Below are 26,802 nucleotides of genomic sequence, written 5' to 3'. Positions count from 1 at the left end.
GCTGGAAATTTCAGAGGTACTGTAAAGAAATGTTTTATAAACTGGTTTAAGGATGTGCTGAAATCTTGCCTCTGTTGAGGAATTCAGTCATTAGCTTCAATAGTGCCAGGATTTCAGCCAGGTTATTTGAAAAGATAATGTCTGTTTAAAATCAGCTTCAGGAAAAAAGTGTGCCAAACCTGGCCATAGTCCAATGGGAGTTTTAAAGCAGAGAATTCCTGGCTGAGACATAAACATTTGTATTATACCTCTCACCAGAAGTTGGACACACAGACACTGTTACAAAAGGCAGCTACATTTTCCAAGCTGTTGTTCTGGGGTGAAATATAACTACATTCAACTATTTCATCTGTTTTTCCATACTCTTATAAAACAGAAAAAGATAATATTCTTGCAAGAAATTTTATTTGGCTGGAAAAGAAAAATTAGCGTTTCACCACACTGAAATAATGTAACTTCTTGTTCTAGGAAATCTTTCCGGAGAGCAGAATTTTATAAACTTTGTTCAATCAAAATGAGGAAGGGCAACTGGAAGTCTAGACAATTGCTTACTTATTTTTAAAAGTTCCAGCTGATATAGGTATTGTATGCACCACCGAGGTTTGCCTTTTTTATAAACATATGGACCTATTTTAAAGTGTTTTCTTTCATGCTTTGCTGCATCAAATGAATGTTCAAAATTAATAGTCAGAACAGTGAACATCTGCAACTGGACAGGATCCTGAGCAACCTGCTCCAGCTGGACCTGCTTCGCACAGGAGGTTTGACTTGTGACCTGGAGAGGTTTCTTCCACCCTGTGTTATTCTGTGATCAAAGGCTCACTGAAGAAGGACAGGAAAGAGAGAACCTGGTTAGAAATAATAAATAATGAAGCTAACCTGACAAGATGCTGTCAAGTACACAATTAAATAATTTTTTTTCCTAGTACCTTCTCTGTTCCCAAAAAACAACTATAAAAGATTGTGACTTCTCATCCAACTATTCATTTTTTTATTGTTTTGTACTTGCATCCATGACCCATTTTTCCAATGTGAATAATAGCTTTGTTCGCGGACCTAATGATATTACACAATTTAATGTATTTTACTGGTTGTCTTAACAATCCACCTAGTTAAGACATATCTTGAGTCAAATCGTTACCCATACTTTGACTCCAAATATTCCACTTAGACACGGAAGTGGACGTCAAATAGACTTTTGGATTAATCTGCTCACATCCTATGACAAAATCCTAGGCATCAGTGACTGAGACTTCACAGCATTTAGCTGCTAATGAAAGCTAGGAATCTTCCTGCCTTACATCAGACTTGAAAAGCTCAGTCTCCCCTCCTTTATGTTTCCAGAAATTGAACTATGTGTTCTGTTCTTTCACAAAGACCAAACAAGCCTTCATGTTATTTGATTACAGTTTGTTTTACAGCCTTTTCTTATTGCCCAGCCCTTCAGTTAAAATTCATTTAGGCTCTACTTTTTAAAATACTTCTGTGGTTCTCAGGTGAAACTGATTATATAGAGCATGCAAAGGATGTAAAGTTAGGAATTACGGAACACTTGCTACTCCTCCAAGATCTGATTTGTACAATATCCCTGACACTATTGAATAAATAATTGTCTTAAAAATAATGTTTCACATAAATTTTCACTTGCAACTTGCAAACAGCTTAAGCAGTTGAAGTTAGCAAATTATAAATTTGTGTGGCAGGGATTGAATTGTGCCTTTTACCCTTGTAATTGTGCCTTTTACCTTTTGAAATTTCTTGAAAAAGTAATTGTTTTTTGTAAAGTGTGTTTTAAATGTTTTTGTTAAATTACATCTATCAGAAATAAAGACTCCTCTGTTGCCATCTGTGACTGTTATCATTATGAAACAATCTGCCGTTCTTTCTGTGTCATTATTTGCCTTCCACTGGATGAGTAATCTCAAAATCATGAGGACTACTTGGATTCTGCTCAGAAGGAGTAAGAGCAGGGGACTTTGAATAAGGGCAGGGGACTCAGTTTTTTGGTTCTGTATGCTGGTTTATTGTTTGCTATTTTTGTGCTTGTATGCGAACATTTGCTATTACGTCTAGTCATGTGAAGGAAGTCGGATAATTTGGGTGACACAGTGCTTCACAATGGAAATCAGGGCTGCATAGCCTACTCCTTTAATCAAAGGTATCTGTGACCATGCGGGAGATTCAGCTGTGGACAACTGGCCTCGACTTATTCCATTATAACACAAACAGATATGACCCTGTAAGGGACCAGCATTCATACACTTGCACCTGAGTGGAGGTGGAAGCAGGTCAGAACTTTGCAGGGCCAGGCCAATGGAGGAAAGATGCAGTGCTCTCTGCAAATCATAGGACAGGAAATATTTCTGTGTTTCATGCCAAGATTACAAATTAGGGTTAGTAAAATGCAAGTATCATGTCCTAACTAGTGTTCAAAGTTGCAGTTGTTTCAGACTTGATATATCTGTTTTCCAAATAGAATAGTATCAAACAAAATAGTCCACTGAAACATGCATAATTCCTTTTAAAATGTTTTAAGATCATGAGCAATGTGTCAAAGGGGAAGCTACAGTCAATGTTCCTGTCACTGGCTAAGAAACTCAGTAGAGCTGCAGCAACTGTAATGCTTTTCATGCAAATATTTATCTAAGGCATATTTATATATTTATCCAGAAAGTGCCAGTCTATATTTCTTTAGTCAAGTTCTTCTGTTTTTTCCCACTGAAGAGAATCAAATCTGAATTCCACTCTGGTGTGGATGTGTATAGAGAAAGTTCAGTTGCGCTCTTGTAGGAGGTATTAAAAGGATAATGAAAATTGTCTGGAAAAGAGTTCAAATTCTTTAATGCCTTTCTGTGTTTATATGAATCACAGAGGCTGGCAAATATTCACTGTAGAGTTCTTTTTTTCCTCAGAGCTGTGACAACTTCTGATATCAAGAAGTATGAACAAATTGTTAAATAACAAGTGTCTTCAGTGGCTAACTTTCTGGCTTAAAGTCTCATGGAGTGCAGTGAAGGCAAACAAGATGCTGTGCATAGCGCAGAGAAAGAACCATCTTTACCTACACAAAAATCATACAGAAGCACATTAATTTCCATGAGATAGACTTTTTTGCAGTAATAATGTCTAAGAAAGCAGACGGTGAATATCTCCTTCCAAACAGATATGTATTTTAAGCAAGGGAAATACAGTGGAAGGCACAATGAGTTCAAATTAAACAAACTGAATCAATTTTTAGGCAAGAGACTGAAAGATGGTATCATAGCTAGGCTATAGTTTAATATGTACCTGTGCTTTCATCTTTCCTTAAGCCACAGTGGGATCAGTGGTAGCCATGAGCAAAGCAGCCACGTGGACAAGGAAAGACAGACAAAGTAAATTGACAGTATCACAAACTGTTTAACCTGCATAATCGTCAGTGGGGTGGGCAGGAGGGAGGGGAGCAGAGAGGGGGGAGAGAGAAGAAGAACCAATAGACCTTACAGAACAGTTCATTGATCTCCTTCCCTTTATTCTAAACATTAGTTTTCCAAAGCAAATTTATTCCATAGGGAAAAACATATTCTATTTAGACTGACATAATGTAAAAAGATGATCTAGTGTCATCTGGAGAATGGCCAATTTCATAAGCAATTAAGAAACATTCTCTGCCTTTTCTGGTAGAGGATTTTATTTAAGACCACAATGTCATGCAGTGCGGCATTACGTAATTGCCTAAAAAAACTATCAGATACAGGCATTCTGTTCTTTTTATGTACATGTATCTACCACTAAGTTTCACAATCAGTATAAACATATGTGTGGCACTGGTCTTTTTCTTTCTTCCCCCTCCCCATATACAACTGCCCTAGCAGGCATTAACCTTATGCACTGTCAGCTGCTCATTTGGAATTGGGGGGAAAAGTCAGCAGGATCATTGCGACGATGAAGAGTCATTCTCAAACCACAGCAGAATGGCCTCTGCAGCATCCGCTTATTTCATTCGCTTTATCTTGGCTCTCACTTCAATTTTTTCAGGTTTTGTGCTATATTTCCAAGGTTGCACTGAGTGTGTTTCCGATGCAGTTCGCTCATACTGTGCGTTTAGCTATGATTGTGACAGAGGCACCATTCGTATTAAAAACCACAAAGTAACACCAATTAATTCAATAATGGGATTCTAAAGACTTACACCAACCTGGGTTTAATCACATTACTCAAAAATTTAACATGTAGCCTTACCACAGGAATCCACTGGTTTCCCCTTTAAGTGGAGAGAAAGTGAAGTTAATTCAAACCTGTCCATTTCAGATCTTGAGATTGCAAAGGAAGGCTGCCATCTTCCTGTCTGTGTAAACCAACTTTATCTTCTTGAAGAGCTGCTTATTCAATAGAGTCCAGAATGACTCCAGGCACACCTGGAACAAGAAACCAACCTCTGACTACATTGGCAGGATTTTCGCCCCCTAAGAAACAAAGCACAGAGATGATGTGGGCTGTTTGGACTCCAGGCACAGGTCAAAGGATACTTTGGGACTGGTGAGGTATATGAGAGAACAGAACCAAATCCAACTACCAAACAGAGAGTTTTAACCACCATAGCAAATATTCCAGTGAAGCCTTTTGGTCCTGGGTGGTTTTATGCTACAAGTTTAAGTACTGAGATTGAATTGAGAGGAGCAACAAATATTTCCAAGGTATCAAGTCAGAAGGAGATTGTGGAGTTAAGGTATTCTTGGGATCTGTTCCAGGAAGTTTCTTCTACTGGAAGATGTCTCTGCCTTGGAGCAGGAGGTCTTTGTCTACAGAGAATAGCCTCTTGTAGGGGAGAAAAGTGGTGCCACATTCAAAGTTGGGAGAGTCTATCTCAAAACCAGCAAGCACTGGGCCCAAGGAGTGATTCCCCCAGTAGCAGCACACTCCTAGATATCACCTGTGGCAATCTACAGCCTTTCCCACTTCAAGAACCAGGGGGACCCTTACTCCTCAAAGAGAGTGTGAGTGCCAATCATGAATAAGAACACCTACCTCTTAAGAAGACTGAGTGTCTGTTATGGTGTTTGAAATCTGTCATGACTTGCATAAAAAGGAAACTCCTGGGAAGAGACTTTTCTGTCCAGAGGCAAAAATATCCAATCTGTTTCTTAAAGAATAAGCCTCAGCCCAAGCATTCACACACCATTCAGGGAGTCGAACACACACCACCCAAGACTTTAACTGCTAGGACCAGAGCCCCTTCACAGCAGGCAGCTCCACTGAGCCAACAGGTGCCCCTTTTTGACTCCTCACTCACGCACACTCATTCTTGGGCACTTTCTGTCCCCTCAGGCTCGATCCTAGGTTTCCCTGAAGCAGAGTCCGGACATGGCATATGCCAGACAAATTTATCGAGTGGTGCATCAGTAAAGAACAGCTTGAGCTGGGTGCCTCCAGAGAGGGATCCCAAACAAAGAAATCCCTGGGCAATTATACACTTACGATCTAAGTTCCCCTCTCGTCACACGATGGTTCAGTCCAATAGCAATATTTGGGTCTGGGGTCTTCTTGTTCCCTACAGGATCCTTTACTGTCCAAGCAGGACATTCCTTTTCTTATCTTAATGGATGCAGCTTCTGCTGATGTTGGTGGCTACCTTATCTGTCTGGTTTGCACAGTTTTGGGGGCTTGCTTCCTCTAGCTAAGTAGAAGTTCAGTTTACGGTCAGTGCATCTAGGTGAAAGTTCACAGTTTGCGGCCTAAGGCTTTAGCAAGCCTTGCTACTAATGCTATGTACTGGATTCTATGTGAGTAGAAAGTGACTTCTACAACGTGTTTACCTCTAGCTATATAATTAATGACTAATAAACGTTGAGAGTGCTATATGCTGTAATAAAAAAACCAAAAATGCTCACTAAATGTGTTGGTTTCAGTCTTGCAGCCTGGGCAGCAAGAAAGAATTGCAGAGTTGTTTCCACTCTCCTCTGATCTATGTACGGAGGGACATGAAAAGTGGTGACCTAGCTTCAAAGAACAGTGTTATCTCAAATGGCGCCTGCCTCAACCTCACAAGACATGACTGCATCGGAAGGAAAAGACACTTGGACAAGCACTCACAAAAGAGCGAGCTGCGTCACATATCTGAGTAAATGAATAAGCAGAGAAATCAGCAAGAAAAAACTCATTACAAGTACGGTGGTTCAGCTTCCCAGGGTAAGAAAATAGTCTTCCAACAGCAGTCCAGACACCTTCAGTTTTAGAAAGTCAAGATTTAGAGAGGACTGACTGGATGCCTCAGTGAAGCTCACAAGGATGAGGAAGAATTAAATACATACTTAAAGGGAAAGGTTAAAGTCTGCTAGGTAGGCAGCAAGGTAGGTAGCAAGCCAAGATTTACTTTAATAAAATGTGAAGAAAGAACAACTTTGCTCAGGTGCAAAAACTTTCACAACAAAATCAGTCAGGGACAGAAAATGGCAACACGCTGATCACATTCCCACTTTCAGTCTGAATTGATTCATAAATCCATTTCCTATTGCAGCGACATTTTGGTCTACATTTCTTTGAACTGCATTTGGGGCAAGGATAGAAGCAACCCAGGCAGTTCTTTTGCAGGCAGTCACACAAATCAATATTATTACAAAGCAGCCTGCCCTGTTTGTCGTACTTCTTTGTAATTCTGCGAAAGAGAAGAAAAAGTGATTCTCAGAGAATGCTTCAACACGTTTAAAGACTGAATCAAACAAATGTGAAAAACATCTGTCCAGGAACAAATATTTCCTCTTTAACAACCTCACAACATAATGAAATACCAGCATTATATCCCAATTGCAACAGCCACTGCTATTAAAAATGGAAGTGTGCCAAAGAAGTAAATCAAAATTCTGTTGTCACACAGAAGCTTGTTTTCCCAGCACAGCTTTCATGTGTAACAAGAAATCTCTCTGCAAAACATTAATGCTTTTATTAGTTTCATTTATATTCAATAAGCAGTACACCAGCCATTTTTAAATGTAAAATATATAATAAATTAACACATCTTACTTGGGATTATTACAAATTTCTTGTTTCATCTGTGACATGCACGCTTTCTTTTTCTGCTCTCTGGTTTTAGGATTGAAGTCAGCTACCTGAGGTCCTGGATTTTGAAAGGCTAAGCTTTTTAATTGTTTCTCGATTTGCTCCTATAAATAAACAACAGAAAGTATATAGTTAGTGCAATTGGAACAGATACTTATTAGCTACCAAATGTCCTCACTTGCTTTCAATGGAAACAAAGCAAAACTTGACCTAAATTAAGATCACATTGTTTAAAATGTTTGCACGTCTAACTGTTAATTGATTATTCCTTTGACCGGCTGTGCATCCTGACAGGAGAGGGAACAACTATGACTCTGAATACATGACTCTGGTACGGTGGCATGGAGTTTGGAAGTTGTCTTGTGGGAGGTAGAATCATCTATTTTTTTTCTGCAACTTCATCCATAATGTAAAAACAAGTACTGTGATTATAAGCGTCTCAGCTGGATTCACCCTTGTCTTTATTGTTCCCTCTGATGCTAAGGACTCATCTTTGTCCAATGTGGGAGCAAGAGAAATGTCTGAAGGAGCAACTGGTGCAGGAAAGAAGCATTTGCACAAGTGAGGAGTATGAAAAAAGCACAGACAAAAATAAAGATGCTAAACTGAGCACAATTTTTGAGAAATGGGGGGGAGCATTTTCTTGCCTATTTTATGGCATTCATGTTTGCAATTAGCTAAAACTGCTGAACAGTTTTGGAGGTTAAAACATCCACTCCGTGTATTGCCATTCCACGTAGCCCATGTATGTTGACAGTCACGCCTAAAGCCAAAGCAAACAAACTTGGGCATTGTGTCAAACGATTTCTCTTTGGACAATGACTGTGGACATTGAATATACACTTGTCATTCATTATGCAAAGGCAGAAATGTACATACAAATTTATATATTCTTCTCTTAGGTAAATGGAGCTGGCTTGCCACCCCTCAGCTTCCATGGAGGTTGTCATTCCTTTCAGAGTCCATAGTGATTTTTCACAAACAAATGAGTGCCTTCATTGCTTCTCACGGGGAAAGCAGTGGCAGTTCAGTCCAATCTGCTGGTAGAGGGATTTAGAACTATCCATGCACTTAAGTGCACTTACTTACAACAAAGTGGTTGATGCTGTGCATCCTTCTGAAAACATATAGGGCAATCTCATGCATCTGCATTATTCAGACATTTCTGCTTTTGAGTCTGGGGTAGATTTTAAGTGCAGAAAATACACTTCAGCATCATCATTGTCTATAATCATATATCATCCAATTTCAAGTTGGAAACAATAAGCTTTAGAGGTAGAACTCCCTCTAAGAGCACTCTCTTCTCTAGAGTACTCAACTTGCCTACTTACTATTCCATTTGAGCTCAGAAGTGTTCTTATCCTTCTAAGTGACTGCAATGCAAACTTGGCTCATTTCACTGTTGTCATTACTGATATTTCCCTATTGACTCCAGCTTTTTATTTTTGTAGTTATGCTGTAACTTGAAGGCAATGGTAAGTGTCTTGATAATAAAATGGTACTGGAGAAGTCATACTGATTGTTTTGGCTCTACTGAGCAGTCCTTAGCAGGAGAGACTTTTCCTTCTGAAGATGTGTCCTGGGCAGAATTGCTTTCCATGCAGTTTTCTGCCACACGATCGTTCATTTCACCACTCTTGTTAAATACATGCATACATATGTGTTAGACATTTACAGAAGTATGAGAACCAGAGTCTTCTAAGGTCAGCTGGTGATATCCATACTAGGCTTTTATGTATTCTTGACCAACAGAAAACGCAGAACAAAATGTGGTTCAGTATCGGCCTCAATTTTAAAACTGTAGTAAAATAATGTGACTAACAAAAGCTGTATCACCAACGCCACGCTATTATTCGTTAAGCAAACACCAGAAAATGTCTAGCGTTTAAATAACACAGAAACTGAAAGAAACGCTGTCACCTCTGAACCTGTTACTGACACCGCCTCACCGCACTGTCACCCGTAATGTCAGGGCGAGAAGCGGCGTTCGCAGGCACCACCCAACAGCGGGCGGCGGCGCGCCGTGGCCGTGGGGACGGCAGGGCGCAGCAGCAGTCACTGCGCCCACCAGCAGGTGGCACTGGTGACCTAGCTGCGGCACCCCTTGCGAGGCCCCAAAACAGGGCGGCCGCGGGGGGCGGTGGCTGGCCGCGGGGGGCCTGGGCACAGTGTCTGGCGGTACTCATAGACGCCCAAAGCGTGTGCCACGGCTGTGTCCGTACCGGCTAGACTGTTCCCTGCAGATTCGCAGTTTTCTTCCTGAAGACTTCAACCAACGGACCGAAAGTAAACTTCTTGGCTTTTAAATCTCAGTCCTTAGCTTTGCAAAAGATTTTGCGTATAAATAGAATGTGTAACTTCTGGGTTTAATAGGAAAGAAGTGTATCACTCACTCTGCTAACAAAGCACCCAGGGGGGACTACGGGTTCTGTGAGTCTGTCTTACAAATGCTACCCGCCACCTCTCCCCCATCACACAGAAATGGTGGGGCAACTGTTCAGGGTATATGTTATCTACTTCTTCTTACCTGTCTTGTGAAGCTACTTAGTTAAAAATTTATATGCAATATATGAAGTTCCAGTGCCGCAGACTTTGACCCCAAACACGACCAGAAGTACTTAAGCTATTTTGGAGTTCTTCCAGCCCTTCCACACATGCTGCCCAGTCTCTCCCATTGCCGCTGAAAGGGAGTGTAGTGGTCTCTGCCAGGTTACCCGGCACTTTAGGATCGTTTCCCAAACCCTGTCCCAGAGAAGATCTTCATTTCACCGCTGCTAAAGGGCCTGCACCTCCCTGAGACAAGCAAGAGAGGAGTCCAGGCCTTTAGTTCCCTCTGTTGCAGCCCCTCCCCGCAGGGTGACAAAGTGGGAATAGTAATGCAAAGGAAGAGACCTTGTAGTAATAGGAGGGAACGCTTTTTTGAGATGTGAAAAGAGCAGCCCTCAGCCTGTTTAGGAGAGGGTTTCCCTTTCTTCTCTTCGGTGGCCTGAAGAATGACTGAGACTGTGACACTGTTCACAACAGGATGCTGTACAGCAACAGTTTTAGTCCTGCGATTTGAGTATCTTCTTAGGATTAGAAAAGGAAAGCTATTACCAGGAATTAATATTTGCTGTATGAGGGAGCCTGCTTTCCTACTGGAAATCTGCTAGGGACACACAAATAAAAGAAGAATGAAGGCCACTGCTCCAGAGGAAGTGAGTATTGCTTTTCATTTGCACTCAAGTTGGAGTCCTGCTAAGGGTTTGCTTCCTACGTCTCCTCTTTTGTCCAGCTATGCATCCAGCATTGTTAAAGCACTTTATGAGTATGCAGGGTATCATTCGTGCCTGTTTTGTTACTGGGTGTGGGGTTCAGGAGCAGAACAGCCATCAGCAGCTACCAGTGTAAGCATGCAGAATTCCCATCTGTCCTCTGGTGGTGTATGTAATTTGACTCCTTTGGAAACTAGGTCCTAGCAGTTATCTGGAGCCAAACACCCAAAATCAGAAGCCACTTCTTAAATACCAGCAGAAAAAGGAACAAGCATCTTGTTCCAAACACGTGTTTCAAATGCCCTTGCACGTCACTGGAAATATCCTGCACAGAAAATGTAGCACATTTCTGTCTCCATACATATTGTAAAGATAAAGTGTTAAATTTTAATATCCAGGAAAGATACTAAAAAAAATGAGGCAGAGTGTGACTAGGAAACTGCAAGATTCAGAAATTGGTGACACTTACAGGACTGATTATCCTCCATAGCATGTTCTGAAGGGGGATAGGGGATTGAGGGAGACTGTTTATGATCCTTGCAGATTGCACTGATAAATATTTCAGATGGTGTGAAACATGGTGACTGGCATTCCAGATACTTCAGGCTGCTTGACCTCAGCTGCCTAAAGCTAATATCTATGCAGGGCATGCCAGAGTGAATGCACTTTTTTTTTTCAAGTTGTAGTTCTTCATGCCATTGGACACTTTCTGGCTGAGATCTGTAAGCATGTTCATCACCTTCACCAGGGCAAGGCAAGATGCTGTCCCTATGGCTTTAATCCCCCTCTGCCCACATGGATCAGACTGACCCACTGCAGTAGTCCCATGTTCCTCATAGCCTAGTTCTGCAGAGACATCTGTGGTGTCAGAAAACAGCAGTCAGGTTTGTGGCACATTCAAGTACGCGTCTTGAAAACTCTATAGGACATCTGGTGCCAGCCAAATTAAGAATGAAAATAAATTAATCTTCCTTGGGGCCAACTATGGACTGAGCCATAATGATGTGGAAAGGCTACTTACCAACTAGTCAGTGCCTTCTCTCAGAGCCCCAGATGGGCACGTGTGTTCAGAAGACAGCCAGGAAACACAGCCCAGATGAAGAAATAGGTTTTTTTTCTTTTGTAACTCAGCTGGTTTCCCAGAGGACTGATAAACATGGTGACAGAGCAATGGCCCTTTCTATGACAGGAGCCTGGAGGAACAAATCCCACCCTCTGCCACTAAAATAGAACAAATCCTCATGAGTTTTCCCTCCAAACTCAGAGACTTCCTGCCATATCTGGAAGTGATGGTCCTCTAGCTGAACTCTTAAGAGACAATTATTAAATCATGTCCATCTTCTGGTTGTCATGCAATAGGCAGAAGATATCTGCCAGACTTACCTTCGGCAAACCTGCAGTTCTGAAGGGCATATGTTCATTTCAGAGCAGACAGCAAGAGAGAAAGGAGGTTCTCCAGAATTTTAAATTGTACTTGCCAAAGGAAGTACAGCACAGTGTAGGTTTACCGCTGCACAATTCCTCTGATAGTGGAAGTATGATATCAGCCCCAGAGTGACTGAAACAGAAGACAAATAACAAAAATAGGGCTCCCCAGAGAAGCAGGCTGTAGGCAGTGCCAGGTAACTGTCTTAAAGGACCTCACACTTTCTGCCTCATTAATTATGGCTTTTAAATAGTACTTAGCACGAAGAGTAGAAATAGAGAAATTATATAAACTAGGATGAGAGTCCTCATTTATTACTTGCATCTGTGGCATGTTCACAGATCAAAAGTATTTCTTAGAGCTTTTTTTTCTTAAAGGTAAGTAAACAAAACTGTAATAACTACTGCCTTTTACAAAAATTGAGAAATTTTTTTAGGACATGGATGTAGTAAAAGAATATTTTACCACTTTAGACAAAACTTTCTGGATTCTGTTCACCATCTCCAACAGTCAAAAGTCATCAAATAAACATGCTCTCCAGTAGCTAAAGCGGCAGTGCAACCTCACGGTTCAGCTTGCTGTATTTCAGGAGTTTGTTGCACTAGTGGAGACAACTCAGGCACCTCCTGATACCTCCAGATGCCAATTTCCAGCATGCCACAATCACTTATGGGTTTCATTACTCTTCCCTGTCAAGTCTTATAAATTCTCCTGCTGTGCTTATACAAATAGACTAATGTGTCTTTTTATCTTCGTCAGCTGTATCCATTAATTCTCTGAGGTATTTCACAACCCAGTCTGAGGGCAAGTAAATTTATTATTTACCATACTATTTTCTTTCCCTCCAAACACTTTTAAACCCAAAAGGTGATGTACCTTTCCAGCAGCAGACCTTAGTGAAGCGATTTAAGTGCTGCTACAAATAGCTTCATTTTGTTCCACAAACTGTTTTTCATCAAAAATAAAACAGAAATCCCTCAAGAGAAAAAAAAATCACAGTCTCCACTCATAAAAGAGCAAGCCACAAAAAATCCTGCAACCTATTTTGTTCTCCTATATTTTTTCCAATGTTCTTCTAGTTTCTCCATATTCTACATAATGAAGAAAAAAGGAACATAAACTCTATAAATACAAAGTTTATAATTAAACTACCTTACACTTAATATATCCTTTACTTCCATTTTGCTAATACTTATACACCTGAATCTGAACTTTTTCTGAATTGTTTGTGCATTAGTTATGGTATTTGTTTATCACAGCATATGTGATAACATGCAGCCTGCAATTTACTCAGAACAGTTTTTTCTCAGTGGGTGTTAAGCTACGAATAAGTGAGGATGTATATGTAGATTAAAATCTTAGGTGACTGAGACATTGATTCTGGTGGTGAAACACCTAATGGCTCCTGCAGGGACAAGTCTTCCCCACCACGAGCAGGTGACTGTAAATATGCCTCAAGAGATATGATACAAATGTCCCTACTATTTGTAGGTGCTGGGGGAGAGGAGAAAGAAAAGCAGAGAAATGGTTACAGATTAATTAAATTTCTTTTAAGCGTCCTGGCCATTATCCAACGTCAAGCTGATTGCTCCTTGTACACCTTAGTGCACTCTGCTGCACAGTGTGCTCAGTAGCATCCTGCAGCCGGTACAAATGGGGCAGCTGAAGAGAAAAAAAAAAACCAACACATTTTTCAGTGTTAGAAATTAATCTGTAATGTCCTTATCCCACTGGGAAACAGTTGCTTGGGGCTCTATGATTTCATTGTTAAAAGATTAACACAGATTGAGGTCTTAGTGGTGTTCCTCCCATTTTATAATTCATTCCCCCCTCCTCCTCATCCCCCCCATCCTCATTTTTTCCAAACTGCCAGGTTTATCAGGTGGTTCTGCCTCCTGTTTTTTCTAGACGTTCAAATCAGCAAGTGACGTTGGGGGGGGCGGGGGGTGGCATGGAACTGACGGGGAGAAAGCACATGAAAGGGAGAGAGATTATTTTAGTGGCCAAGATGCCATGGACAAGAGGCTGTGAAAGGCTTGTGTCAGGCACAAGGGGAGAACAAAACACCTTTCTCCAGAGAAGACTGTAAATCCTGCCTGTCAACCAGCCCAGCACGGGCAAGTCTCATCTGCACTCCAGCTGCTGACAGACCACCCCATGCCTGACTTACCGCCATGTCTTCCACATGAGCAAAAGAGAAGCAGCAAAAGCAGCTACTTCCTCCTATCCACCGCTTTGTTACTAAGCCTAAATCCAGAGATGTGGCGGTTTCAGGAAGGCTGCCTCCGCAGCAGGGTTTGATCACACCTCCCCACACCCTCAAGGGCTCGGTGTTAGTGCCAGGAGCTGGGCGTCCCACAGGCAAGGTCCCCGTCTCCCCTCTCCTCCTCCTCCACTCATGGGTGGCTGCTGCCCCTTACCTCCCACACTCGCCTTCCTTGCTATTCCTCCCTCTCTGTCCCTGCTGTCGCATAAAGGTTATAACACATTCCCTCTTCAAGCGTTCTCACCCCCTCTGTACCAGCTGTGGCCTGGTGCTGGCAGTGTGAGCTGTGCCAAGCTCTGCGGGCAGAGGCCGGGGACAGCTCTGTGCTGGTCATGACGGTCTCCGTCAGCTGCAGGACACAGCTGAGCACCTCAGCCAAGCTGGCAGCACCTCTGGGGAAGGTGAGAGTGGGCAAAAATGCCAGGCGAGCAGAGGGGTGACAGGAAAAAAAGCACAAAGTGAAAATCAGCAGTGCAGGCCCCAAGGTCAGTGAGGCAGGTGGCGAACGAGGCGCTGCACGCGCTGGAACAGGCATTCCCCTGCAGCCCCTGTGGAGGAGGAAGGTGGTGGATTAATTTTTGGTGTTTCTCACTACACAGTTCTGTTTTAAGTGGCAGTAAATCACTTTAATGTCCCAAAGTCAAGTCCATTTTGCCCATGATGGTAGCTGGTAAGCGATCTCCCTGTCTTTATCTCAACCCATGAGCTGAATTTTTCACCTCATTTTCTCCCCACGTTCTGTTGAGGAGTGGGAGAGCATCAGGATGGGCACGCCGCAGCCTGCCGAGGTCAGCCTTACTCAGGTCCTTGCCTCAAACATTCCATCACAAAGAATGACAAAGGCCCCCAGAAGACCACAGCCACCTCTGTCGCAGCAGAGATTTTGACTGCTTAAAGAACCATCACCAGGGGTAGCAGCAACCGTGGGTCTATTGAAAGCCTAGGCCTTTGCTGTTGGGGCTTGAACCAAACTGCCACTAGTTTGGTCAAGGAGTTGGGTCCATCCATCACACACAGCTCCGGAGGATGCCTTGGACCTCTGGGCCAGGGGATGCAGAGGTGACAGCTGCTTTTGTCCTCTGTGAGGCATTGCACAACATGAGTGTGATGAGGCCACATCACCGCGCGTTCATGGAGATTTAGCCCCCATCCCCTTTCCCCTACCACATACCCACCCTTCTGGGGCTTGCAACAGCGCTGAAAGGAGCAGGCTGCTCCACCTGCCCCATCTGTGCATGCAATCTATGCAGCCAGGTGGCACGGGGGACTTACACCTTGGCCACCCAGGCCCCATAATGGGCTGCTTTCTCCTCACCAGCCTGGGAGATTCCTCAGGGTGCCAGGGAGGAAAGGAGGTGCAGGCAGAGCGGGGTGGCAGAGCTGCTGGGTCTGGAGGTGCAGAGCAGCAGTTGGCTGGTGCTCTTGGACTTTGACTTAAATGGTTCTGAAGTCTTTTTTCCTACTGGGAACAGCTTGGCTCACAGTCATGAGAAACTGGCAGGGAGAGTGCATGGCAGCAGGGGGACAAGTGGCAACACAGGATTTCTTAGTGCCAGCCCTGGCATTTAGAGGAAAGCTGGAAGTTGTGTGCTGTGGGGCAGCTGGTGATGGTGGTTGCAACTGAAGCTATGGGACTGTATTGATTAGCACTGTCAGGGTATTCGCAGTAGGGGCTGCTGGTGGGCAGGAACTGCCCTGTGCCCTAACAACTGCCTCCAGCCACCTCAGAAATGAACAAAAACAGCCCATCACACACCAAAATAGCAGCCAGTCTGGAATACGTGGCATCACTGCTCGAACATATTTTAAGAAAGAGCAGTAGGGAGGTAGGAGAAAATGGAAGAAACAAACTGGAAGAGACATATAGAAGATGTTGAGGACACAGCTGGAGATGCACATTTGGGAGAAAGTGCTTGATCCCAGAGGAAGGATGCCTCCAAGGCGACTGTGGCCTTTGGGCAACTTATGCTAGAGCAAGGACACTGGAGAGGAACTGCAGATGACCAGATGCTGGGGCAGGGACATACCTGAGGACATATCGGCCCTGTTCTGGATGAACAACACAAGATCCAGAAGAATACAACAAAATCCTTCAAAATACCTCAGGTCAAGTTTCTTTGGGGAAAGGAAGCAGGGCAAGCAGTGCACTCAAGAGGAACCTGAACTTCTCCCTCTTTAGTCCATTCTCCTCATTACCCTTGGATCTTCCCTTGCTCCTGCAGCTTCCCTCGCTTGCTTTCTTATCCTGTCTCCTCTCTGGACCCCTGGTCCTCTCACCTCTTTTCATCTTCCCTTCCCATTTATTCTTGCAGGTCTTAATTCTCCCTCACTCCTTCCACTGCACAATCTCTTCCCCATCCTTGCCAGCTCCCAAGTCTCCTGCCCTGTCACACAGGCATGTTGTAAGGGCAGAACAAGAGTAACTTTTTGACTTCCACACTCTCAGGGCAGAGAACAGGAATTAAGGCAAATAGCTGGTCTTTCCCATCATATCTACATTTTTTTTTCCCTCAGGGCCCACTAAATGCATCCTCTATATCAATGACACCTCCTTCCACTGGAAATTGCTTCTCACCCCCACATCTTCACAATTACATGCCACATAACACCTACACAGTCTGTGTAAGTACTGTAAAAGCTCATTTCCTAAAGTCCCATCCATGTCCTCATACTAATTTTCGATGAGCTTCCTTTCACGCCAACTCCCTTTGCAATAAAGCAGCTTTCTCAACTTGCCCTGGATTCCTCCCGTGCACCTTTCCTTCCCTTGCTGCATCTCCCATTTGCCTCTCTCCAAACCTCTGTGCTCAACTTGTACTCGACAGCAGCAAGAACTGCCATTGTACAGCTGTCGATGTTACATGCTGCCAAGTGCAAATGTGTGCATGCATGGAAGCAAGAGCGATTCAGATCTGCTCCTACTCAGGCAGCTTGCCTAGCCGTCACTTTCACCATTTGCCTCTGCCATGAAAGCTGTGCTGATATTCTGCAATACAGAACGTCACACATTAGTCAGGAGCCATTATTTGAAAATCATTTATTTTAAATTGTTTTAGTAATTGTTTACATATTGGCATTTCTAATTAAGATTTTTCTTCAGTAAAAAGAAGAAAAAGATAACAAAGAATAATAAGGAAGAGTGGTCACTCAGGGTTGGAATGAAATGTTTTGGACCTACTGGGCTTAGAGGTTAAATGGTATGGGAAGTCTAGTCCATAAATCCTGCAAAAATTACTTTCCTGAGCTTTGCTTAGCCCATCCAGTGAGGCATTCAGAGCCAGTGATTAACTAGTGGGAGTCACATGAAATGCTGAAACAAAACTCCTCTAACCCATCATAGCCTCGATGACTTCCTCTGCTTTCTGAATCAGCTTGATGAATACTGTAAAAAATGCACACCATTTTCTTTGGCACAACCCTTAACTGGATGAAATGCTAAAGATGTCAGACGATTCCAGCACAAACCTGGCTGTACAATTCCCATACACTGAAGGGATCTGAAGGGATCCTCAAGTAGTCTCAAAATAGTTACAGTTTTTCTTTGCAGCCATGGGAAGCAGAGGAGATTCACTGAAGCCAACATGGCATTGTTTTCCTTAAATGTATTTGGAGGGTGCCAGTGAAAATTCTTTGTATTAACAAGTCTGGGATTTATTCCTTGTCTTCTCATAGTGCAGTACTCTAACTTCTTGGGTTTCCTGCATTCCCCCATAACACTGTGTTCTATGTTAAAATGAGCACCAGTACACTAATTTTGTCATAATACCATTGCCCCACAAATAAATTGCATGGACTCAGCATCCCATACTTCTTCAACCACAAGCTAATATGGTTTGCTAATACTGATGGACTGAATTCTGTCTGTCACCTCCAAAATGCTACGGAGGCAAGACGATTAACCCTATGTCTACATCAGCGAGCAGCTCAGTGTCATAAGACACTTGGTGATGTTCCAGAGGCATTAGTTTAGACTAGTTGCACTCTAGTGCCATGGATGAAATGACTGTCAGGTGGTGGTGTCTATCAGTTGCACACCCAGAGCTCATCATGTCCTAGATAAATTTAATCCAAAAAGAATCCAGCTTACACATTCCAAGACTGTCCTGGGGGTTGAAGCACGCTAAACAGAAACAACTGGGAGGGTGTCTTCAAAAGCACATTCCTAATCAAACACAAATGTGAATATAGACACATGAAGTATAGATCTGCTGAGGAAAAATAAAGTTTGAATGACAAGGCATTCATTTTTTGCAATTAAAATTTGAGGTTTCTTTAGTCCTTTCATCCCTACGGCTCTGAAGCCATTCTGAAGTTTATGTTTCACAGCGCTGTTCTGAATTATTATCCTCTCTGCAATTTACAAACACAGAAGTGGAAAGAGACAGATTAAATGACTTCCCAAGGCCACAGTACAAACCATAAACAAAAAAGAATATAAAACTTTCCCAGATCCTCATGTGTTTTTGCCACAGACTATTCAGGAAAAAAGAAAGGACTTGGGACTGTGTCTGTATGTTAGATTAATATTGGCAACACATCCCTACTAACAACTCATCCTGTAGGAAATTAATTTAGATCTAATATGAAAATATATCTCTTATTTCTCTTGCTGAATCTTTCTTTTCTTTATGAATTATTTTAGCCTGACTTTCCATTTGGGAAGACAACCACAGGACTCATAAAAATGTGTTTTATCTTTAATTACATCTTAAAATGAATACCAAAATGCTAGTGAGTCACACTCTAAAATATCCTGGAAATTGTTTTCCAAGTCAATCATCTACATTTTTTTGTAACCAGCTGGCAACTTTGTTTAGCAGTTTTCTCCTTTCCATATTTTCAAATTTTGCAAATTCCAGCAGTAGAGTAGTAGCCACTCTCTCATCCTCTTCCAGTGTAGTATTATAAAAAACCTGCAACTGAAGAAAGAAACACATGAGCTTAGTTCACACAACTTCACTTGCAGGAAGTAACTGTGTACCTGACAGATGCTTTAGACAGAAGTGCATAGAAAAGGGGAGATGGCAGGGCCTAAGGAGGGGATGGGGCAACCTTACTGGTTAACACTAAGGTGGGAAAGCTCCTTGCACATCAGGAATGTGCCCTTTTGCCATCCCTCTCAAAATCATTTCAAAGGCAGCCAACTTCATTAGTACTGGTGATACCACACAGTGTCTCGGACTAGTTGGGTAGCAGAATCCTCTTGTGCTGTTTGTTATACAATCACAGAACAAGAAGTCTTTCCTATCAGTCTTATGAGCAGAAGACAACAGAGGACTGAAAAATAGCAAAGAAATACATAGTGGGAGCAGGAAATGAAGAAGAGGAATGAAATAGATGTCAGCATGACAACCAGCAACCTAAGATGCCAGCAGGCCAACTTTTGGTACATTTCCTGTAGACACCATGGCAAAGGTGATCTCTACAGACAGACTTCAAAGAGGAAAACGAGACAGCTTTGATAATATTTATTTGGACTCAGTTCCAAACCTGAAGACTAATTTAAAGGCCTTCTGGGCTTTTGCTTTTCCCATCCTGGGGAGTTAACTTGTCCCTAAAGAGCAAAAGGTGAAAAACTTATAGTTCATGAACGTTCAAGAGAGTTTTCTTTGATTTTAGGAGCTAGCTCTCTGAATTGCTCTCTTCCTTAAGCATCCCTTCTCAGTTACTTCCTGTATGCATTCATCAATCAACATCAAAAAAACAGGAAGCAGTTTTTTTCTTGAAATGACAGATACAAACAGATCAGATGCAGACAGCACAAAAGCTGACCTGTTTAGAAAAGACAATAATATTTTGGGAAAGAATCTAGGAAGACTTGGACTGGAGGTGAAAAGACAAGAAAAGGGAATGAAACAAGCAGTGATAGTTATTTGTCCAAGGCACTAACGGGGATTACTGTGGGGAATAAAATAAGACAGCCTACAGCTACCTCCCAGAGATTTCCACCCTTCAGTAGGTTTCCCGAAACCCATTCCCTTTTCAAGATGTACAGCCGCCCAATTAGAAAGTTTTGTTCGTGGGCTGATCTGGGCTGCCATGCCATCAAAAGGAAAGAACTGTATCACACGTGCAGGCCATCTGTTCAGTGCACAGACAGGCAACCTCTTACACTGCAGCCATGCAGAGCAGGACAACATCCAACCCTGCACAAAAGCTCACTTTCCTGCCATGCTTAACAGCCAACTGCCCACACAGAGTGCAGAGCTCTGGGTGCATGATCATATGTTTATTTTTCAGATGAGGAAGTATAATTTTTCTGAATGTCTCAACACAGCAACATTATACATTCTATGATTTCTTTAAAAAACAACAGATTTCAAAGCCTCTGTTTTCGAACGGCCAATAAAGTTGAAACTAACTGCTTCTGATTTACCTCTTGGATCTGAACATCTGTATTGACAAATCTTCCCATAACTCGTAATACATCCTGTAATAATTGTTTCCCATACCTGTAAAATTGAGATAAAGGTCCTTCAAACAGCAAATATACTAAATTTAATCTCCTTTTAAAATATTCCTACTATTTATTTTTATTTACCATGTTGGAAATGCCAACTAAGCTGAAGTTTGCAATTGTATACTCTTTCTCCCCTTTTAAAGAAATATCGTTAACATTCAGTTTAGACATTTGAGCAGGATGAAGCACACAAATTACCCTTCATTTCCATTTCCCAGTAAGATCTGGTATTTCTACTTTGGTAACATGAATTCTTTGCTTAAAACAGATAATCCTTGCGAGCCCATACAGCTAAACTGAGCTAGAAAGGCTAACCAATAATGAATCTAACAACTTGTTTTCTTTTGGTATCTTGAGGATGGCATATAAATTAATGCCCACACTATCCTTTTGGTTTGAAAATAACAGGTCACTTTCCCAGCAAATTTCTCATCAGTATGGGACACAGAAAAGTTCTGTAAGGGAACAGGTTGGTGTGACACAAACCTGCTACAACTTGCCTTTTCTAGTGTTAGTAACACAAATGTGTATTTAAATGCTCCCAGATGGCTGGTCGTGGTTATGTTGCTGCTAATGGCTCCCAATGGACTCCTCTGCCACCAAAGGCAGCAGGAATGTACTCTGTCACAGCCCTGCGGCTTTGCACCGTTGCCAAGGAGAAAAGACATCTTCAAAAAGACATCAAAATACTTGCTTTGCTTGAGACAGGTAGCCCAAGCTCAACTGCAGTTTACCTGCATCAGTGCAGGTAGGCTGGAGATGGGTAAGGACTTAAGTTAGGGAATAATACTGTAGCTAGTCCTTGCCATGCTTGTAAACCTGGGTGCTCCAAACCTCCATCTCTCCATACTCTCTTTGGAAAAGAGGTTACAATTTTAGTCCAGCATTTTACACCCATGCTTGTGAAATGCTAGTGGATAAACCCATTTCTAGAGTGATATTTTCCAGGAACTTTAACACTTTAAAGCACTGCAACAGTAATGAATGGACTAATTTTTAAAGCATTCTGTGTTTGACATGAGCTCTTCTTTGACATTAAGCCCTGATCAGGGTTAAATCCTCTGGAAACACTGCTCTGCATACTTAAGGAATTGCATCAATTGTTACTTGTCCCTGGAGCATTCCCCTATGAGGAAAGGCTGAGAGGCTTGGTTTTGTTAAGCCTGGAGGAGACAAGACTGAGGGGGGATCTCATCAATACCTATAAATACCTAAAGGATGGGTGTCAGGACAGCGGGACTGGACTCTTTTCAATAGTGCCCAATGACAGGACAAGGGGCAATGGGCAGAAGCTGGAACACAGGAAGTTCCACTTAAATATGTGAAAAAAACTTTTCCTGTGAGGATGACAGAGCAGTGGCACAGGCTGCCCAGGGAGGGTGTGGAGTCTCCTTCCCTGGAGACATTCAAAACCCGCCTGGATGTGTTCCTGTGCCCCCTGCTCTGGGTGTGCCTGCTCAAGCAGGGGGGTTGGTTGAGATGACCTCCAGAGGTCCCTTCCAATGCCTACCATTCTGTGACTCTGTGATTACAAAAAATCTATCTCTGGAGGAAATATCTGTACCTGGATTTTACAGCTCAAACATAAAAATGGAGGAAGAAGCCAAAGAGCCACAGAAGGGAACCCAAAGCTGGTTGCTTACCATACCTTTCACTTAAAAGCGGCCAATTTTCTGTAACAAATTCCCAGGCTATACGGTGCCCAATATCCTTAGTCACCACATATAAAATGACAACTGAAGTACAATTGGAGGAAAATAACGTATCACTGAGTCCATATTGCAAGTACCTGTTAGAAAAGAAGGTAATAATTGTACCTGCCACTTGCTGTTTAACAGTGATGATCTGGAAACATCACCCAGTTTGGGAAAATTCTTGTCTCAACAAATACCAGAATGTGGAAGGTTATACCAAAGCTGGTGCCACTGAGCTATATATTCACTCTGGTTTTTGTCCTTACGTTGGTGAAATGCCCTGTTATTGCATACTGACTCTCCACTTCTCAGTAAAATGAGGGTGTAGCACCTCAGGTGGATATATGTGCTTTTCTTATCTGTGTTACAGAAAGACAACCACTCATACCAGACAACCCTGTGGAAAGGCAAACTGCCTTTCAGTTTCTGGAGACCTACTTTGCTGTGACACAAGTGGAGCCTAGAGAGTGAGCCAGCAGCGAGACGCTCATGCAAATGGGATCTGTTTATATGTCCCCTGTAACAAGACCCAATAACAAGTGGTCTCAGATGCTTTCATGGGGGCTAAGGCATGATTTCAGAAGTACTTAAGAAACTACCTGCCAACGACATCAGTTGCAATGAGTGCCTGAATATCTTGAAAAAATAAGTAACTACTCTCTTCGTTGCCTCAATGTATCACCTTCCACACTCCTATTTTCAAGGAGCACTATTACGCAGGCAGCTGCTTTATGGCTAGAGTAGATGAGCTGGATTTCTCCCATCTGCATGCTACCACCATACTTAACAGAATGGACAAAACATACTGATGGACAAGAAAAGCCCAGCTTAATGTTCCTCACCTCCAAAGACTTTCAGGGTGGTATTTCAAAAAATAGATTGGCTTATCAACTACTAAGGCACAGGGAGGAAGGAGGGCATCACAACTCCCTGAGCTTGTCAGGGACCAGTGCTAGCCTGTGCCCGTGACAAAGTCAGTAAAGGAGCGTATGTTAGGCAGAAAATTAGCATAGCTGTCTGGGCATCTTTTGGCAACCCATCTTGCCTTCTTCTCAAGCGTTTTTGTTCTGTCTTCTCAAAACACCGCTATCACAAGAGCAGGTGGCTGGCAGGAGAAACATCTCTGCTACTTTTAGTGCTTTAGACCCATTGAATTTATGCCAATTCTTGGATGATCAGTCTTGAGTCACTGGCAAATTTCTGTCCTTTGATGAATTCTTCAGGTAATGTGGACATGACAGATTAGAGAATTCAGCTTCAACATCTTTTTACTGATAAAGTGAAAAGATTTTATATGGATGCCAGTGAAAGATAATAAATACAGTATTCCAAACTGTGTTCAGGAAGCATTTGGACAACACTCAGATATATAGCTTAATTTTTAGGTTGCCCCACATGATGATCTTCATGGATCCCTGCCAGTTCAGGATGTTCTATGATTCTATGAGGCTGGAAATTTTTAAAAAAATAATAACTTTTCAGGGTGGGACTGCACTTCAAATGGAGAAAAGCTTGCTAGTAAGTCTATTTTCATTTTTGTCCTTAACCTGTGGGTGATTTGGCTTCCATACAGAGGCTAAATAGACCATGACACTTTACTTTGGAAACAAAATAAGCAGGGGAGAAGGAGAATGGGAAAATTATATAAAATCATAAATGGCAGGGAAAAATGTCAAAGCAAATTATAAAAATTACTGTTTCTTACAGTGCAGAGAGTAGGGTCAGCCAATGGGTTCCAAGTTAAAAAAAAAAAAAGGCAACACAAAATAGGTTTAAAACAAAACCAAAAGGAAGCATATTTTCAGACAACATGCAATTATATTATGGGATATGTTGCCATAGTCTGCTATAAAGTTTGAAGGTACAATTTCAGTTCAAAAAGGTCACAAGATATATCGACAGAAGACAGGCCCGATGTTAGGCATGACACACTAGTTACCAGCTCAGGAAATCCCTTTCTCAGTGATCACCAGCGTCTGGGATGTTACAGCAGCAGAAGGGTCATTTGTGTTTGCCCTGTTTAACATACTTTCCCTGTAAGAAAACTCTCTAAGATTTTTCCAGTGGTCTATAAGGCACATGCTTCTGGGGCAGACAAACCTCCATCAGGTTTGCACAGTACAGTATTTGTGTTCCTATGATTTATGTCTATATACACAAATATATACTTTGATCAAGGTCACCTGTGAAGTAGCCATGAATCTTTGGCACAGCCCATGGCAGAGAGCAGGATGTCTTTGTCTTCCTTCGTGGAGTCAGTATGGTTATACATTTCCCATGCAAAATTCCATTCTTTATCACTTCCCACTGCAACACCATAGCAGCAAACTGTTCTCCTAATTAAAAAGGGAATTCTGCAAAGCAAAATATGATTAAGAGGTACTGCATTGTTGTAAAGTCAAAATCAGCAGTTAACACATACCTGAAAACAAATGTTTATTTGCAATTAAAAGATGCACAAGAAAGAATATAAAATAGCAATCTATTAAAGGTAGGAAATTTGATTGCTTTATTGATAATTTAAACATGCAGTTTAAAGGCAAGCCAAAAACATTTTTCTGAACAGTTGGACCAAGCTATTTTGTGTACATACAGTGTCAACGTCACTCTTTCAAATCACAGCCTAGGACATGGATCACACCATTAAAGAGTGTACGGCTCCGTATAAGCATCATCCCAGACAAACCTTTTCAAAGTTTCTTCAGTTCATCTATGTGCAGCACAAATGGAAACAGAAGGGGCATTTCTGCATGCAACAGACAGCCTCCTATTACTCCCACCCCAGGGAAGAGTCTTCAACATGGTGATAAATGCAAATGTTAGCACTGTGATACTCCATGTGCAAAGGCTGAACAGAAAATTTCTCCTGTGGCAATGACGTGTCCCTGACATCAAGATATTGTCAATGCTTTCCAGTGTAGCAATGTATTCTACTACGCAGGCTAACTAAAATCAGTGTAAATTAATGGTATGTTGGGCTAATTCTCTGTAGGAGAATGGGTTCTTTTGCTACAAATGAAACGTTTCACTTTCCAATAGTATACTGTTAATCTGCTTAGCGTTACTTAAGATCAAGATTGTAAGTAGAGGTGTAAAAACTATCTTCCATTAGATGAGGAGATAGGCTTGGGAAACCGGACAAGTTTCTGGTCACAAAAGCCGTTCTTCAGACCCAAAACTGGAAGCAGCAAATTCAAACCTAAATATAATTTTTGAAAAATTCCTCTGAGTTTCAGCAGACCATCCTAAAGAAAATGGGGGTGACACCAGCAGAAAGAGATATAACATTAGTCAGAAGGAAGGCTATATGACAGCAATCTTCAAAGCAAACAGTAGAGACACGTTAAGTTATAAACTCTGGAAACTAAGAAGGACTGTGGGAATGGGGGAGAGAGTCAGGTGTTTTGCATGCCAGACATCACTCGTTAAGAAGTGAAAATGCAAGATGCAGGGATTTTGATAGTCATGCTGTGGGTGAGGGATTTCACTGGCATAAAAAAAGAAAGTGTGGGCATGTTTTATATTTACTGCAAAAAATAGTTTGGATTCATTTACCTGGATATGTGCTGGAACATAAGGGATTTGCCACCAAGAATGATGCTTACTGAGATGGAGTGGTTATGTCAAGGTAAAGAATAGTCCTCTGAGGAATCCTTTTATGACAGATGTTACCTGAGTTACAGGGTCTAGTAATTTTGTTTCATAATCATTTAATAAAGTTGCAGAAAGAGGCCATGGTAGGGTGATAATAGGTTAAAGCTGCTTTGGCTGAAATACAGCTATTTATTTTGCTACTGCAGCTGTTCCAATAGTTTCAAGAAAATGTTGGTTACTGAGTGTAAAGTTGTTGTGGGTGAAGAGCAAATAGACAAGCTCATTTGGCTTGTATCATTTGGCTGCAGCTCTGACGTTCAGCATTCAAGGCAGGCTGTATGGGCAGCCTACTATGGGACAACGGTCTACTGGCTGGTGACATCCCTGAAGTGGTTTATGTTATATAGTTCACAGAGGAAGTTCAGTGTGGTCCAGGAGGATTTTGGAGCTTGAGGTTATATTACATGAGGGGTGGGGCTTGTTAATCTTGATATTTTTTCCAGGAGTGGTGGTGTGGTTTGATATTCCTGGCCTGCCAGGATTCTCTCGTTTCTGGATCTTGGGGAAGATGCAAAAATTTGCTGGGAAGAAGGGTGGATTATTTTATGTCATTTTCCTGGAGCCAATGCAGAAGTGACATAGTGATTTCTTAACTTTTAAGGGCAACAGCAGTACATGCTTACCTTCAGTAAATAACTAAATTGTACAGCAACATTGTCCCTCCCTCTAGACTCATCTCCTTCTTTCAAAAGAAGGCAAGCCAGTAACAGTACCACAGAAAATACATTGATTTAGCTAGCTCCACTTCACTCCTATAAGCAAAAAAGAGTAAAACTGAGAAACTGGCTGAGAATCATAGTTCTTGGCTTGTTATCTCAATAGAATAGGAAAAAAAAGCACTGTATCAAGTCCAGTTAAGTTCTGCCAGGAACTGTTTGGAAATGTTCATCTGAAAGTTGATCACCTTATCTGAAAGGGAAAAGCACTACCCCCATCCACAGATGTGCGAATCCTACTGGGTTCCACCTGCGGCGGAACAGCTATAGTATGCTCTTATGAATTTTGCTCCCAGA

The 26,802-nt window shown here is 42.0% G+C and overlaps 2 protein-coding genes and 1 long non-coding RNA gene across 3 annotated transcripts in view; all 3 read right to left on the bottom strand.

Moving 5' to 3' along the window:
- Positions 1 to 6: 6 nt before the first annotated feature.
- On the bottom strand, positions 7 to 5,599 carry LOC142050397 (uncharacterized). Its single transcript, XR_012658013.1, has 3 exons — positions 5,458 to 5,599; positions 4,222 to 4,397; positions 7 to 822 (listed from the first exon to the last, which is right to left on the bottom strand). It is a non-coding gene; the product is annotated as an uncharacterized LOC142050397 (long non-coding RNA).
- Positions 5,600 to 6,343: 744 nt separating this feature from the next.
- On the bottom strand, positions 6,344 to 8,662 carry ARL14EPL (ARF like GTPase 14 effector protein like). Its single transcript, XM_075079376.1, has 3 exons — positions 8,552 to 8,662; positions 7,000 to 7,139; positions 6,344 to 6,634 (listed from the first exon to the last, which is right to left on the bottom strand). The coding sequence occupies exons 1-3, from the start codon at positions 8,660 to 8,662 to the stop codon at positions 6,412 to 6,414; spliced, it is 474 nt and encodes a 157-aa protein (XP_074935477.1). The 3' UTR covers positions 6,344 to 6,411.
- A 10,004-nt stretch (positions 8,663 to 18,666) lies between these two features.
- Positions 18,667 to 26,802, bottom strand: part of LVRN (laeverin) — a 42,413-nt gene continuing 34,277 nt past the window's right edge. Inside the window, exons 17-20 of the mRNA XM_075078970.1 lie at positions 24,319 to 24,489; positions 22,090 to 22,230; positions 20,358 to 20,433; positions 18,667 to 18,900 (exon numbers count right to left, since the gene is read on the bottom strand). Coding sequence (XP_074935071.1) covers positions 18,754 to 18,900; positions 20,358 to 20,433; positions 22,090 to 22,230; positions 24,319 to 24,489 — 535 coding nt within the window. The 3' untranslated portion in view covers positions 18,667 to 18,753. The remainder of the gene's footprint in view (positions 18,901 to 20,357; positions 20,434 to 22,089; positions 22,231 to 24,318; positions 24,490 to 26,802) is intronic.

Source organism: Phalacrocorax aristotelis, chromosome Z (genome assembly GCF_949628215.1).
Source record: "Phalacrocorax aristotelis chromosome Z, bGulAri2.1, whole genome shotgun sequence".
NCBI classification, from domain to species: domain Eukaryota; kingdom Metazoa; phylum Chordata; class Aves; order Suliformes; family Phalacrocoracidae; genus Phalacrocorax; species Phalacrocorax aristotelis.
The sequence above is the reverse complement of the archived record's forward strand: the minus strand, read 5'-3'. Positions and strand labels throughout refer to the sequence as shown.

Coding starts and splice junctions, on each gene's coding strand:
- ARL14EPL (XM_075079376.1), bottom strand. CDS start 8,662: ATGAACGATCGTGTGGCAGAAAACTGCATGGAAAGCAATTCTGCCCAG. Junction 7,140..8,551: donor CAGTAGAGCCAAAACAATCA/GTATGACTTCTC, acceptor GTTTATTTATAG/GAGCAAATCGAGAAACAATT. Junction 6,635..6,999: donor GAAATTTGTAATAATCCCAA/GTAAGATGTGTT, acceptor TCTCTTTCGCAG/AATTACAAAGAAGTACGACA.